A 17,549-nucleotide genomic window follows, 5' to 3' on the forward strand; every position below is an offset into this window, starting at 1 on the left:
AGATTTTTTTTAATACAAAAAGTATATATGACAAGGCACCTCCCTAAGCAAGAGAGTGAACCTATATAAAAACATGGTATTTCTTCTGATGTACAGTACCTTTCAAATTGTGGCAATTTGACACAAATCACTAAACAAAGTATCTTCTAAAAAGTAAAAAAACATTGAGGCACAGAAGCCTGCCAAGATTTTCATAATGGTAGGTGTGCTACTGTTTTGCTAAAATCTTGATTATAAAATAAAATAGACAAAAGGATCAGTAAGCATTTTGCAAATCCTACAATAAAGTCAAGTGCTACCTAAAGTGGTCATTTAAGATCTTGCGAGAAAAAAATATTCTGAGTTTCTCTCACACTATCTTCCCTTTTATTAATATTTAAAGAAATAAAACTAGCATTATAAGAAGTGGTTGTGCATGGATTGTCTGTGTCTATAAAACATCAGAAAATATTCACTACCTTCATATTAACATTAGTGTGTTTTTTTAAAACAATAACTGAAAAATTAACTGCAACTATCATTAAAGTGCTTGTGTATAAAATTTAAACACAAAATTAAAGAATATGGAATAGGGAATGTGGGTGTTTCTGTAAACTTCCTAAATGTTTACAAATGAAATGCTGTCCTGTGAACCATGCATGGAAAAATAAAGTATTGGCAATATCTCTGCAGCAACTTTAGTACAGTGAAATTCAGTACACCCCAAAGTTGGGAAATTAGTCAAACTGAACAAACTGAAGTTATGACAATTTCTAAAAATTAGAACAATTCAGCCAATATACACTAATATGGTGTTTGCTCTTATACATTCATTTGTAATAAATTTAAAACAGTACATAACAAAGCAAAGGTTTGCCAGCCAAGTAGAATACCACATAAGTCACAGAATTGGTTCATCAGCATTAGCAGTACTAAGGCCAGTATCTGTGGTGACCTCTCAAGTTGATTTCCTAAATGAAAATAAGTTTTCTTCTCCAAAATGCTTTTTGTAAAGAGTTTTTATTTTTGAAGCACAAAAAGTTCACTTTCTATTGATAACTTTGCTGAACTGCATAGAGACAAGGGTAGTTAACTGGTCTATAGATGCATGTTGTGCATTGCAAGTCAACAGTTACCTGACAGTGTTGGAATGAGGCACTGTCATATAACAAGCCATGAGAATAGGTATTAATTTAGTAAGCAAACAATAGTTTATGAAAAAATATTTCCTCATTTTTCTTATGGTATCATTTTCAAGATATTAGTGGTTCTAACACCAAATTAAAGTCTTTCCACTCAAATGAACTCCAAACTTTCCGTACATCACTTGAAGTTATCTGAGGAGAAATGGGAATAAATTAATATTTTGAGTTTACCAATACAACTTGTTTTCTAGTTATACAACAGTGAAATCATTTTTAAACACAAGGTGGTACCTAAAATTTACCACAAACAAAAAATTTAAAAACGCTCTCTTCCTCAGACAAGATTACTGTAATTTTAAGAGAACCCAGCTCATTATTAAGTTGCATTTTCTTTAGCAGAAAGTGGTTACTAAACCACTGAAAACCCACCTACATATGCCTGACTGGTAATCCACTGCAGAAGGTGAACCAAGACAGAGTTGCCTTCGGGAAGAGAGCACTTCTGAGTTGAGGTCAATAGCAGGTACAGCACAAGGCATATGTATTTAGCCTTATTTTCACTTAACAGGTATTTGTTATAAGGAGAGAGTTCCAAAGTAATAATTTAAAGACTACTCCTCTCCACACCCCCGCCCGGCATGCCTGTTTTTATTACAAATCTCTGCAATATCCAAAAAGCCTTCAGGTAAAAACTATAATGATTCTGAAATCTAAAATGGCCATCTATAGGTTATTTCCATTTAATTAAGATACAATATTTTATTAGAAGACTACCTCTGTGTCACCATTTTTTCTTTGAAGCAGGACTTCAGAAAAACAGTAAGTCATCACGATAAAAAAAAACCATCCAAATTTAAGGCCCTATCCTGGAAACTCTTACTCATGCAAAGAGATGTTTTTAGGATTATACCAAGATGTTGGGAAGGTGAAGGAAACTTAATAGAGTAAGTTAAAAGAAAAATAATACAGTTTACTGCTGGCTGATCATTCCAAGTTAGATGTAGAGATTTATTTACTCTGCTGTAATTTACTTTTACATCAGCTATAAATGTCCCATAATATTTTTGTAACTATCCTACAAATGTGTACATTAGCAGGACAAACCATGTGAACAAGTACCAAACAAGTGCAAAACTAATTGTAAAATGTCTACTGTAAACATAAGCCAATATAAATTGATTTTTATAATATTAAAACAGTTTAGAAGAACTGTACAGCCTAACTGTATTAGGTTGCAACTTCCTGAAGAAAAAAAATTTAGAAATTGACTTGTCTCCAAGCCACTGAAAACATTTTACTGAAGAGGCAAATGAGATACAAAAGTAATGTGGCTATCTCCCACACCATCAAGTCTATTGAAAAGTATCTGTTCAGGCAACAAAATAATAAAATTGGGGGGGGGCGTGTTTTTGTTTTGTTTGTTTTTAAATAAAGGCAAAACACTAGTTGTTTCTCACCAGACAAGAGCTTTTGATCTTGTACTTCTGCCTTTGGTTTTGTTTTCTTCTGGTGAATGAGATGCATTTGCCTTGTGAGTTTTCTTATGATGTTCTAGAAAGGTCTTTTTGGCAAATGCCTTTCCACATTTATTGCATCTGTGAAGAGAAAAGTTTTTTGTGACTTTTACTTCTATGCCAACATCAGCTCCTTCAAACTTTTTACTCGGTGAGTTACAGGTGACATCCTGTTTTGAACCAATCTGTCTTGCTTCATCCCTCTGAGGGCCTCTTTTTGCCACCTTATTTAGAACAAAGTCAATAGGCTTTTTTATTGCTCTGATTTCTAAACTTGCCGTTATTTTACCAAGGTAACGTGATGACTTTTTATGAACTACAGTTATATGCCTTATCACATCACGTTTGCGACGTGTTTCGTAAGTGCAGAGAGGACACCTGTAGAATTTAACATAAATGTTATTTCCATCTGTGTGCAACTCAATGTGTTTTGTCAAGTTCTGTTTAGAAGTAAATTGACGTTTACACAGTTTACAGTAAAGCTGCTTGAAGTCAAAGCCAGCTGAAAGTTTTGGCTTCCTTGTTTTTTGCTGGCCACCTGCAGCAGATGGATTGGTTGATTTAGGGGTTTCAAGGTCTCGTTTAACTTTATTTTTCTGTGCTGCCGGTGTGTTCTTTTTCTCATTTGAATGACTTGTTCCCTTTAATTCATTCTGTGGAGAAAGGGTTATGGAAGGGGTTGAAGATTCTACAGAATCTGCTGGTTCAACTTTTACTTTTATTTCCGTGCCGTTGGCAGTATTATTGGGTCCTTTCTCTCTTTTAGAGTTCTTTCCAGAAAGCGTTATCTTGTGAACAATTTGCATGTGCCTTTTAAGCATTATTTGTGAACTATATTTTCTCTTGCACAGAAGGCATTTGCATGCAGTTAAATTGTATTCAGCCTTTGACGAAGACTTTTGTTTTCGGGTCTTAAAAGATTTTTTAGCAGAAACTGTATCCAAGAACAAAGGTTGCCCAGGCTTTGTAGCTATATCAGGAGTAATGGAATCCCTCCTTAACCCCCTATGAACTTCATCAAAATGCCTCCTTACATTGGCTTTTGTAGCAAATGATTTATAACATACAGGACAACTTCTACCTAATGTTACAAGCACATTCTTATTTCGTCCTTTTGTGGAGCGCTGATTTGGTTTCTTTTTCGTTTCTATGTACTTCTTTAGTTCTTCCATCTTTTTTTTGTGTACTTTTCTAATGTGCCGACGTACACTTCGTCTGGAATGAAATTCTTTTCTACACAGACAACAGATCAACTGGTGGCCAAAATCAGAATTATCAGAAGAGTCCAATTCAGGATTTAATGCTGGAGGTTGTTCGTCAGGAGCAGGCATTACATTTATTACAGCATCAGCAGGTGGCGACTCTAAAGTTTCTGTATCGGGAGTTGAAACAGTTTTGGGCTGCTCAGTGGTAGGTTCCTGTATTTGTAATGGATCTTGATCAGGACTACTGCTAATCTCAATATTCTCTTCTGGATGGTCAGTCCTTGAAACATACTGAAACACAGCATTCTGATTTGTTTCTATAGGTTCTAGCTTAATTACATATTCTTGTTTGTCCACTCTAGGATAAATGGCTTCCAGGAGATTATTTACAGCTTGGCTTTGTTTATCATTGACATCTGGGAGGTCTGTAAAAACAAAAGGTTATTGTTTAATCATCTAGAAATCTCAAATTGTTTGAATTTTGGCCCAATCATTGAATTATGTGCCCACGAATTTTGTTTTTAACTCAAAGTTCATGTTTGTACTACCTTCCAACAATTGCTATAATTACATCCAGCCTAACTGGGGAGAAATCTTGCTTAATTTGCCAATTGAACCACCAGTTACCATTTCCAGTAGTGGATTTTCTCTGGATAATCAACAAATATTTTTATTGCATCAGGATAAATGTCCTTAGAATTATTAAGGAACTTAGTTTACCTCAGAGATTAACTCCTTCTGGTACACTTAAACTGGCAGCCCCCCAGTTTAAGATGTCCTTTGTATCTGTAATGAATTTCTTTTCTAGGAAAACAACAAACCAACTACTGGCCAAAGTTAACAACAACAAACCAACTACTGGCCAAAGTCAAAATTATCAAGATGCAACACCTGATCTTGTTCTTCATGAGTGTTACCTAGTGTACAATATCATTAGGGAAAACTTTTCCTGGGGCTAGAGGTAGAGTAGTCTCAATGAAGGACCTGCAACTCTGGATGTTACTTCTCCCTGCCTCCCTTCACCCCACAACTTTGTCCGTCAGATCCCAGATGTACTGACCTTTTAGGACACACTACAAGGCCTATACAACCACAAGCTTTCCATAAGGGAACAACATAAATAGGGTACGAGGATGAAAGGAGAATTTCATTTGTGGTGGGTTGGAAGTTTCATTGGCAGAAAGAACTTTTTATAAAATGGGTAGTGCCTAGAGTGCTAGATGGGTGCTTGGTAAATTGAAATAGATATACATAAAACAGCACTTTTCAAAATAACCTTAATATGATTAGCGTTCAGATCATTTAAATCTGTGTAAACAAATCAAAAATTGTTTTAATAAGCTACTTTAAATTTTACTTTAAATGTTTCAATTTTAAACAGCTATATTAATATTAAAATAACTTGCAATGGAAAGGTCAAGGCAGCATAAGGTGTTTTAAGCTCAGATGAAATTTTGTTTGTAGATATTTATGACAGACTAAAAAGGATAATTATTGATCCACCCCTCCAAGTGAAATTAGTTATATGTTCAATTTATAATGAGCCCTCAACCAATTAACAAAATACTCCTCGCATGTTCCTCAAAATCCATTATCCTGAAAGTCTTACTGAATCACCAAAACTAAATTAAGAACTGGGACACATTTTCCCTGCAATTCTATTATTTTCAGGATATATTAATATCTGCATATGACAGTATATTAGAATATATTATAAACTACCTCTAAAGATGTTTTTAAAAAGAGTTGTCAATAACCTTACAGTTAACTAGAGATAAAGCTCTATTAGATCATCCAGAGAAGATGCAAGTTACAGTTCTTGATATAGGATGTGAACATTAAACCAATACTACATTTCTCGGTCTCTCTCAAATCCATTGACTAGCTAACACCTTTCCTAAAAACAATCAGTCAATCGATTGGCTAAAATGGCTGGTTATGAAGAGAGACCAGAATAAAATGGCTCTCTGAAGTAACAGCAGAGCAACTTGCCTCCATCAATTCCCGAAACCTACTAAGCTCCACCCGCAAAAAACAGATCAAAGTTGCAGAGGATGTATTCTCTAAGAAAATCCAAAAATGTAAAGATACCTCACTCAGAAGACGGTTTCTGGCAGTGTGGTGGGACACATGGCAGCCAAATCAGGCAGAAATGCCAGGGCTGAAAAAAAATCAAATTGCTTCCGAAGCAGACATTCTGGAGATGACCTCAGAGTAGAATTCCATCAGAGATGGTATCACAACCAAGCTTCTTGCAGTCAAGAAGGAAGTTACGGACTTGGAATAGTGAGCCCTATGCTAGAGACTGGCCTAAGAGAAGCAAGTGAGAGTAGGTCTACAGCGCGATTAGATACCCACACATGGCTGGCCTGTGCCAGCTGACTCAGACTAATGGGCTGTTTAAGTGCTGAGTAGACTTCTGGGCTCAGGCTGGAGCCTGGGCTCTAGGACCCTGCAAGGTTGCAGGGTCCAAGACCTTGGGCTGCAGCCCAAGGCCAAAAGTCTAAGCTGCAATTAAAGAGCCCCTAAGCCCAAGCCAGCTGGTGTGGGCTAGCCACGGATGTCTAAATGCAGCGTAGACATACACAGAGGGCAGAGCTAGAGCAGAGAGTTATTCTGCTTATAGTGGATTACACAGAAAACAGAGTGAGAAGGATCATGAGAATTAAGGAACTGCCTGAAAATGCTGAAGGAGGAAACCCAATCTGGTACGTAAAAAGGTTAATTGTGGGGTCATTACAGCTGAGCTGTCTGTAAGAGGTAAAGGTGGAGAAAGCACACAGGGCACTACGCCTCCCTTCCTGCCCTTCCCCCCACAGGCCTCATAATAAATAATAAACCCAGAGACCTAATGCTGAAATGTCGCAATTATCAGCAGAAAAATTTAATTATGAAAAGAAGTCAGAGCATTCAGAGTTCAAACTCAAGGGCCATGATCTCTCTGCCCTAACTTTAAAAAAGAAAAAAAACAGCACTGGGAAAATTACAGCAGCACTTAGCAGGGCAGATATCCACTGCGAAAGGTGATTCCCACTTAGCTTTCAAAAAATCAGTATTATAAGACTTTAAACAAGGAGAAAGTACATTCAAGATGCTTGGGATAGAAATCCAAATCTCAAATGTACAAGACGACTCTCCAGAGGTATCAGAGTAGCAGCCGTGTTAGGCTGTATTCGCAAAAAGAAAAGGAGTACTTGTGGCACCTGGAGCTCACGAAAGCTCATGCTCAGATAAATTGGTTAGTCTCTAAGGTGCCACAAGTCCTCCTTTTCTTTCTCCAGAGGTTGTAACTACAGATAAGCCACTGAAAAACCCTTGGCAAATAGTAAAACCCAGGAAAAGGGAATTAGGAAAAGAAAAAACATACGACTCTAGAGACCATACTGGCAATGGCAGAAGTGAAACTGAACAAAAGAACTCTGATACTAGAGGAGTAACCTAAAGACTAACCCAATTTCCTGGGAGTCACCAGGAATGACCAATTGAACAGTAATTATGTTAACATTACAAAGAAAACAGTATGAAGTATGCTTTAATTGGGATGATCAGTAATAGCTGTGTTCTGCATTTTAAAACAGACCAGGAGTGGACAAACCACGGCTTGTGAGCCATATTTGGCTCTTTTACAGTAAAAGTGCGGCTTGTGGAGTCCCCCCCACCCCCACATTTTCCACCTAATAGACTGGGAGCAAAGCTTGGGGCTTCTGCCCTGTGGCGGAGTGGTGGGGCTAGGGCAGGGATCAGCAACCTTTGGCACACAGCCCATCAGGGTAAGTCCCTAGCAGGACAGGCCGGTTTCTTTACCTTCCGCATCCGCAGGTTTGGCTGATCGCAGCTCCCACTGGCAGTGGTTTGCTGCTCCAGGCCAATGGGGGCTTCGGGAAGCGGCATGGGCCGAGGGATGTGCTGGGTGGTTTTTTCACACCCCTGAGCAACGTAAGTTGCATCAACTTAAGCAGTAGTGTAGACAAACCCAAAGGTGCAGGGATGCATATTCACCTGAAGTGGAGCCCCACAGGGACGCTCCTCGAACAACTTTCTGTTTCAAGTCCTGTCCTGTGAAGGACCCCCAGTTCCTTAAATGGATAACTGCTCTTTACACCAGCAGAAGAGCAGCTGTGCAAGTAATGGGGTTAAATCTCCCATTGAATTAAAAAATTGCTTAGTCTCCACCTGTAATTTTTGCACTGGCCATCGAGTCTTTTGCTCAGCGGATAAGAAACAAGGAATTCACTGCACGAATGAAACCTGCAGGAGCACATAATAAAATAACACTCTATGCAGATGTAATAATTTTATTTAAACCAAATATTTCCCTAAAATTAGTCTCTAACGAAGTCCAGGACTTTGGGAAAGCATCTGGATTTAAAACAAATTTGCCAGACTCTGAAAAGTCACACCTCCAGAAAACATGTAGGTACAAATGGACAACAAATGCTATAAAATATTTGTGTGGAACGTTGGTGTAGAGGGTTTCTACATCCATAGCGGCCAGGATGGTGTTTTCAGGAAGATCACCGATGGACTGTAGTTTCCTCAGGAAAAATGCTCTATCAAGCATTCTTACAACTACAATACCCACCTGCTGAAGTGAACAAACAGACTGACAGAGCCAGAAGAGTACCCAGAAGTCACCTACTACAGGACAGGCCCAACAAAGACAACAACAGAACGCCACTAGCCATCACCTTCAGCCCCCAACTAAAACCCCTCCAACACATCATCAAGGATCTACAACCTATCCTCAAGGATGATCCCTCACTCTCACAGATCTTGGAAGACAGGCCAGTCCTTGCTTACAGGCAGCCCCGCAACCTGAAGCAAATACTCACCAGCAACCACACACCACAACCACTAACCCAGGAACCTATCCTTGCAACAAAGCCCGTTGCCAGCTGTGTCCACATATCTATTCAGGGGGACACCATCATAGGCCTAATCACATCAGCCACACTACCAGAGGCTCGTTCACCTGCACATCTACCAATGTAATATATGCCATCATGTGCCAGCAATGCCCCTCTGCCATGTACATTGGTCAAACTGGACAGTCTCTACGTAAAAGAATAAATGGACACAAATCCGATGTCAAGAATTAACACATTCAAAAACCAGTTGGAGAACACTTCAATCTTTCTGGTCACTCGATTACAGACCTAAAAGTGGCAATTCTTCAACAAAAAAAACTTCAAAAATAGACTCCAACGAGAGAATGCTGAACTGGAATTAATTTGCAAACTGGATACAATTAACTTAGGCTTGAATAGAGACTGGGAGTGGATGGGTCATTACACAAAGTAGAACTATTTCCCCAGGTTTATCCCCTCACCCTCCTACCCCCCACTGTTCCTCAGACGTTCTTGTCAACTGCTGGAAATGGCCCACCTTGATCATCACTACAAAAGGTTCCACCCCCCAGCTCGTAATAGCTCACCTTAAGTGATCACTCTCGTTACAGTGTGTATGGTAATACCCATTGTTTCATGTTCTCTATGTATACAAATCTCCCCACTGTAGTTTCCACTGAATGCATCCGATGAAGTGAGCTATAGCTCACGAAAGCTTATGCTCAAATAAATTTGTTAGTCTCTAAGGTGCCACAAGTACTCTTTCTTTTACAGGATGTTAGAATTTATATGGAATAAGAACAGACCAAAGAGTAAGATACTTTATACAGTTACATTAAACAGGGTGGACTACCTGTCCCAAATAATCTACAGTACTATCGAGCCGGCCAGCGCAAAGCAGTAATGGACTGGGGACGCTTTAACCCAGCCAACACTGGGTCTTTATTGAACAAGAAAATTGCAGCAGTGTAGACATCGCTAGGCTCCCTGACTTAATGAAAAAACCACACCTTCCAGAAATGTATACACATTCTTTAGCAAAGGTTACTCTACAGGTTTGGACTAGAATTAGAGGTAAGAAATTATTTTCCCTTGCCAATGACACTCCTTGCAAATAATCCTGATCTTAATCCACATCGCAAATCAGAGAACTTCAAATATTGGAGAAGCCATGGAATACACACAGTTGGCCAACTACACAGTAAAGAAACTAACTTATTTAGAGATCAAAACTAACTTTAACTGGTCTGCTCTCCCCCTGGTACCAGTACTTTTAAGTCAGGCATTCTAACTTTCTGTATAAAACAGGTTTTCAAGAAAGTGAACTTTAATGACATCTGGTCAATAGAAAGCAAAACACAACTAATTTCTATCAATCTTTGCAGACATCTTTCCCAACCAAAAAAAAGTTCATATATGACAGCTAGGAGAAGGACCAGTTTAGAAAAAAATTACCACAGAGAAATGGTGTTTGATCTGGAAAAGAGGACAAGACAACCTCAGTCTGTAACACAAAAAAAGAAAATGTCTTTAAGGTACTATTTCACACCGCTCAGGTTCAAAAATGAATATTGACTGAATGGTGATTAATGTAGAAACTGTGATGAAAGGGGAGATATTTATGCATATATGGTCAACATGTCCAGTCATTAGAAAGTACTGGGATTCAGTCCCTAAGTAGGACCACTTAAATTGCAAAGAAATCACAGTTTTCAGAGGTTGGTCATGGCATAAATGGCAAATTTTGAAAGTGTGTTACACATCCATAAAATTTTCTATTTATGCATGACCAACCCACGAAAAACATGTCATTTCTCAAGTTAGGGGCCCCGACCCTTTTAAGGGGTCACGGTATCGTCACCCTTACTTCTCTCCCTGCTGCAGGCAAGTGGCATGGCCTTCAGAGCTGGGTGGCTGGAGATCAGATTTCACGGGGGAGACCATATTTCACAGTCCGTGACACGATTTTCATGGCTGAAAATTTGGTAGACCCCTATCCATAACTAAATATCATGAAGTGTTGGATATTTATTACCAAATAATCCTTTGGTAATCCTCCTAGGGCTTCCTAATGAAAATGGTGACAAAAGACAAAATGAAGAATTAATCTCTCATCTTCTAATAGCTGCTTGGCTACTGGTAGCCTCTTACTGGAAAAAGAAAAATAGCTCAACCATAGAGGAATGGTTTAAAAAAAAAAAATAAGGGAGGTTGTGTTTATGGAAAAGTTAACACACCATTATGTACCCAGCAAGAGAAGGGGGGGGGGAAGACAGATGAATATTTAGATATCTGGTTACATTTTATTCAATATTTCAAGTACATTCAAAAAAAACAAAAACGAAGAACAGCACTCCTGCCGATTTTTTATTTTTTTTTAAATAGTAACATTTGCTAGACAAGCCTGGTCTGTTATATGTGTACAGAGATTTCACTCAGTTTGATCAAATCATGAGAATCAACAAACAGGTGTTGCAACGATGCTCAATCTGTAACGCAGTAACACCCCGTTAAACAGAAAGATCTGATGACTATATTCCTCATTAAACAAAAGCTAATTGTTGTAATGATTGTTTTGTTTCTGATATTTGCATGGCAAGGATTTGTAAACTCATTAAAACTTTGTAAATGAATAGATTTTAAAAATAGCTGGTTGAAGGTTCACAGATGCTTTGCATTTTTATTATACCTTCATACTCACAACAGCAGCTTTTAAAGTTTGTTTAAAAATTGAGGCTGTTCATATGTATACCTATAAAACGAAACAGGGACTCAATCTATTTAATAGAGTTAAATATACTGCACAAAAAAGGTTGTCAATAGCGCTTGCTTTTCCTTGGACAGTAAGTGTGGTAGTCTTTTGCTTGGACAGTTTGTTTTGTTTCAGTGGGATAACAAACAGTTGTAGATAGAATGGCAGAGATAAAATTAAAGTTAATCTGATTTACACTTTTCTAACATTAAAATCAACACTATCACAAAAACCTTACACATGCTGACTTCCTCGGTATTGATAGGTCAAGAGAAAATTTAAAATACTGTATCTTACTGATGTATACTTTTCTTCTCATACTTTCTCACTGATTTTTCACTTGCATGCAAGGACTCAGATTAAGAAATTTGTCAGTTTATGAAGATCTCTGCACATGAATTTAAGTAACATTGTAGACACTGTCCAAACATCGTGAAATTAGTTTCTGCATTAGGACAGAAAATTATTTTTAGTTGGTGCACAATAGGGGTCTTTCATATGCCTTTATTCATATAACATAATAGATGTCAAGACTAACCCCCCTCCCCACCCGCAGTTAAATAGAGGACAAAACACCAAGGGCTCGACTATAGCTTTATAATCTACCCTGAATAAAGAGTGGTGAATAGCTGCATCTCAGAGCAGACCAGAAAACTAATGATGACTTAGGGTCACCATTTGTCTCTTACTCAGAGGAGGAAGTAAGTTACTTCATCCCTTTTCATGAAAAAGCTTATTCAACCCATGTGACTGACCAACTACTTTGGCCAATAATTTAAGTGGGGAGCCAAGGCTGCTCCTCCTCACCCCCTTCTTGTGGGGAGAGGAGTATCAGACAAGCAGTCACCACAAGCTTCTTAACTTCCTCAGCCACAATCCGAACAGGGACTAGTAAAGGAGGCCTTATTCCTCACTTCCTTATAGAGTCAACAAATACGGACTGTGACAATCTAGCATAAAAGGGGCTATTGGAAAAGGATTCTAAGCTTTGAAGAATATTTTCAAATATCTACATGTTTTTGAAGCATCCAACCCTGCACAGAAAAATATTCTAGAGGAACAGAAAAGCAATCCCTAAGGGCATGTCTATACAACAGTAATTACTGAGGTGGCTGATGTCCACACTACCCTCCTTCTGTCCGTGGTGCGCATCCACACCAGGATGCTTCTACTGACTCAAGAGGGGCAGTGTGGGGGCCTGAGAGCTCTTCACACAGCTCTCCTCCAGGAGCCAAGCTGCCCCTGGGCTCTCATCTCCAAGAGTTGGAGACAGCCACCAGGGCTTCTCATCTCCCTGTCAGGAGTGGGCAGCAGCCACCTAAGCTTCTCGCCTTCCTGCTTAGGGGACAGCTGGGCTCTAGCTGCCTGGCTTTCTTGTTAATTTCACGGCTCCAGCATGCTCAAATTTGAGTACATCTAATATTATGCTCCTCTAAAATTTAATATCTACAAAATATTTGCCCATTACATCTAATTCAGCAAGATGGATAAGTGCAACAGAAAAAAAATGTAATCCAGGAATACTGCCAATTGCATTTGCTCAATGCGTTTTCAATTTCAGATCAGAAACTCTTGATAACATGGTTTAAAAGCATGCTCGGTAAAATATATTTTAAAAACTGATTAACTGCCAATGTTTTCACTGCTGTAAAGAGTGTAGATATGGTCCTTTCCCAAAAGGTTTTAATAAACTGTTAGACACATGAGCTACAAAATTTTAATAGCTCAATTCCATATAATCCTATGGATAGAAGTTGCACAGAATACAAAAATTAGATGGACGAGTCCAAAATATGTTCTTTCCTAAACTTTTCACCCTCCTCCCTTTATTTTTGTCTATTTTTTTCTAGTTCAGTCCAGAAAGTATGAGAGAAAGTTAATGCCATACACTTGCATGGTAATAACAGAAATGCTTTACCCATATCTTCAGTTACTAAATGAACTTTATTAGAATAACATCAACCCATCCTTGTTACTTTAATGGAGCAGCAGGCACAAATAAAACTTCTGTGCATGAATATAACTTTAAAGTAAGATGGGAATGAGGAAGTAGACCATTAGCTAGTCAAAAAGGCACTGTAGGCCAATAGGTAAGGCATAAGGCAAAGACTTAAGCCTGGTCTACATTAGGAATTTATAGCTATCGCTTTGGTATAGCTACATCTCAGAAGTGTGAAAAATCCACATACCTGAGAGGGGTAGCTATGCCAACCTAACGCTCAGCATAGATCAGCACTAGCTCAATGGAAGAATTCTTCCGTCGACTTAGCTACTGCCTCTCGAGGAAGCAGATGACCTACGCCAAGGGGAGAAGCCCTTGTCAGCACGGGTAGCATCTACACTGACGCGTTACAGCAGCTCCACAGCAGCATTTTAAGTGTAGACATACCATTAGGAAACCCGGGTTCTTTTCCCAGCTGTCACTAACCTGTAGCGTAACACCAGGCAAGGCAATTTACCCCTCTATGCCTTCACTGCCCCTTCCATGCTTTGTCTGTCTGGGCGATTTAGGTTAACATCTCTTAGCTTTAGGAGTTTTGTAGCACCTAGAACAATGACCTGATCTCAGCTCGGGCCTCTGGGTGCTACTGTAATACACATTACTACTATTTCTAACTAAAAGGTTTTTTTAATGTTGATCTTTTCCCTTTCCCTACAGGTCACTAAACAAAGTGATTTAAAACATGCCTATACTCAGAGGTACTGTGTCAAGGGTCTTAGCCTATGCCAATCTAAGTTCTAAGTCTATCACATTTGTAAGTTTGTCTCCTCCACCTCCATAAGAACAAAACCAAATTCAGGTTGTCATCTGGGTATACATTATTTTAAATTAGGGTATATTTTGTCATAATATACTAATCATTTTTAACAGCAAATTATGTGTCAGGTCCATCAATAATCTTGTGTTTTTCCTCACTGCACAAAGGATTGGTTGAAGGAAAATAACAAAAATCTTAAGAGTTCAAGCAACAATATGCTAACAAAAGGCATGTGTAAAAATAAAGGTGACCAACTTTTAGATCTTGAAAGTGTCCTTTTAAAATTATTAATAAAATACCACTACTTGTTCAATAATATATCAAGGCCAACATGAAAAATTACCTAATACTGTATGGCACATCACAATACCCTGGCTCTAGATCCCTAAAGGAGAAATCTTCAAAATCATCACATACAAGACCTAACCTCTTTTATATTTTCTCACTCTTTTTTCCTGTGGAAATACAGGAGTTTTCAACTACATTGAATTTCATGACTTGGCTCATGATTCTGCAAAAAACTGAACACTTTCATAACTTTACTCATCCTTTGCAGAACCAAGGCCTTAAGTTGCCATGTGGCCCAAATTAATATCTTTGGAGCATCATTTGACCTCGTTCTCTGCATAAAAAACTCCCATTTGACACAGGAGATTTTCAGACAGATTGAAAAAAATGAGTCTGAAAGTGACAAGCTAATAAAAGTGAAGTACTTCATTGCTTCACTGATCCTCTAATTTACCTGGTAGATTAGTTACATCTTGTTTCTGATGGTGTTTTTACATATAATATAGAAGGGAAAATTTCCTCAATTCTAGGTTGTTTGATTAAATATTTCAGTGAATAAAACTTACTGTCATCCATCTGGAGACTTGGAGGACAATAGAACTTTTTATGAGTAATTAAGTTTGGTAATCCTCTGAAGAGACTGCGGCATATTTTACATTCAAAAATGGTGTCCACGTCTTTTAACAAGATATGTTTAAGTTGTTTAGTTCCTGGAACAAAAGAAATTTTACACTTAAAATAAGGTACTTTTCTTTAAAGTCACTATCTCATTAAAGCAAAAATATTTTCAAGTCAAATAAATTTCAGTGCTAAAGCAGCAAATAATACAAGACAAAATGCCATTATCATTGTCATTTGTAAATCAGCTACACACGTTCTGGATTATTACATAAAGACTAGGCTGAAGAAGAAAAAAATCAAGATTACAGATATTGTGAAAAGTAAAAGGACTATAAACTTTAAGATTAAAACCAACAGCTAAATTCAGAAAGGGAGTTTTTGGTTAATGAGTTATAATTGCCTATCAGGTGGAAGGAAAGAACAGCCACCTAGTCATTTAAATCATTATTTAGCACCTTTTCAAGCTCCTCAGACAGCTCTGAGGATGTACAACAAAACATGTTCACTCAGAAAGACTGTCAAACAGGGCAGAAAATTGTAAAGAACATAACAAAATGAAAAGAGAAGAGTAGACAAATTCTAGACTTTTACATGAGGGTACCAGAGATCAATGTAGTTGCACTTATATTAGAGAGCAGAATTTGGACCCATATCTTTAGTCTGCCTATTGTCTTCCTCGCTGAAGAAAAATACAAAATTTAAGATCAGTTTTGAATTAGCACATTGTGTCAAGCATAGAGTTTGTGTTTATAAGCATGCAAATGTTACACTTTAGTTTAAAAACCACATATATAAAGTGCAGACGTGCCTTGCTAATGTGCTCCAACCCTGACTTTTCCTGAAGAGCCAACTAAAGTGGTGAGAGAATAGTTCATGCTCTAAATCCATTCCTTCACTGGTCTCTGTGTTGAAACTGCTAACAAGAGTGCATATAGTGATGGTGGGTTTTGTAATATGGAGACTTGTCCACTACAGATTTTAGTGAGACACTGGTAAATCAAGATGGGGCTTAACTGAGTTATTATTTCAAATTTCTTTAATATGCCAGGTCATTAAGAGAGAAGTTTAAAAAAAAAATACCTGAACAAATAAACGAAAAGAAAACCCATGAACTGGAACAAGATTACCAGTTAATGTCAATCTATTAGACGTAAAACGATAAAAACTTTACATGATTACTTGTGCTGTTGATTCATCACAGTTAACTCAAGTGATTAACTCAAAAAATTAATCTCAATTAATTGCAGTTTTAATCGCACTATTAAACAATACCAATTGACATTTATTAAATATTTTTGGATCTTTTTCTACATTTTCAAATATATTGATTTCAATGACAACACAGAATACAAAATGTACAGTACTCACTTTCTATTACAAATAGTTGCACTGTAAAAATGATAAAGAAATAGTATTTTTCAATTCACCTTATACTAGTACAGTAGTGCAATCTCTATCGTGAAAGTGTAATTTACAAATGTAGATTTTTTTTGTTACATAACTGCACTCCATAACAAAACAATGTAAAACTTTAGCGCCTACAAGTCCACTCAGTCCTACTTCTTGTTCAGCCAATCGCTAAGATAAACAAGCTTGTTTACATTTCATAGAATCATAGAATATCAGAGTTGGAAGGACCTCAGGAAATCATCTAGTCCAAACCACTGCTCAAAGCAGGACCAATCCCCAATTTTTTTTGCCGCAGATCCCTAAATGGCCCCCTCAAGTATTGAGCTCACAACCCTGGGTTTAGCATGCCAATACTCAAACCACTGAGCTATCTCTCCCTCTCCCCTTTATGAAGACATAATGCCATCCACTTCTTATTTACAATGTCACCTGAAAGTGAGAACAGACATTCACATGGCACTTTTGAAGCCATCATTGCAAGGTATTTACGTGCCAGATATGCTAAACATTCATACGCCTCTTCATGCTTCGACCACTATTCCAGAGGACATGCTGATGCTGCTCGTTTAAAAAAAAAAAGCGTTAATTAAATTTGTGACTGAACTCCTTGGAGGAGAATTTTACATCTACTGCTCCATGGTTTTACCCGCATCCTGCCACATATTTTGTGTTATGGTAGTCTTGGATGACGACCCAGCATATGGTTATTTGATTTAAGAACACTTTCACAGCAGATCTGACAACACACAAAGAAGATTCTAATATCAGATTTCTAAAGATAGCTACAGCACTCAACCCAAGGATTGTGGGTTAAGAGATTTTAGCTCACTAAGTGGGAGTCCTCCTGTTAAAAACAACTGGAGGTGTAGATACGAACCAAGGGACGCACCCCACCCATGTACTTATTCACTACACCAATACTGACTTGGACTCTCAATACATTCTATGGGTGGCGTACCCAAGATCACTTATCCACTGACATTTTAAAAACTCCCACACCCCAGTCTGGGTCTATGCTGGTTATGTACT

General features: G+C 38.0%; 1 protein-coding gene across 5 annotated transcripts in view; it reads right to left on the reverse strand.

Annotated features, from left to right (window-relative positions):
• Positions 1 to 491: 491 nt before the first annotated feature.
• Positions 492 to 17,549, reverse strand: part of ZNF800 (zinc finger protein 800) — a 29,892-nt gene continuing 12,834 nt past the window's right edge. For 4 of the 5 annotated variants that reach the window (XM_084616848.1, XM_084616847.1, XM_084616849.1 and 1 more), the window contains exons 4-5: positions 15,056 to 15,199; positions 1,349 to 4,268 (exon numbers count right to left, since the gene is read on the reverse strand). In XM_084616848.1, the coding sequence (XP_084472974.1) occupies positions 2,578 to 4,268; positions 15,056 to 15,199 (1,835 nt within the window). In that variant the 3' untranslated portion in view covers positions 1,349 to 2,577. Of the gene's footprint in view, positions 1,317 to 1,348; positions 4,269 to 15,055; positions 15,200 to 17,549 lie in introns of those variants that run through there. The other variant, XM_084616851.1, reaches the window with a different exon arrangement.

The sequence above is a fragment of the Lepidochelys olivacea genome (assembly GCF_965140295.1).
Source record: "Lepidochelys olivacea isolate rLepOli2 genome assembly, chromosome: 1".
Lineage (NCBI taxonomy): Eukaryota > Metazoa > Chordata > Testudines > Cheloniidae > Lepidochelys > Lepidochelys olivacea.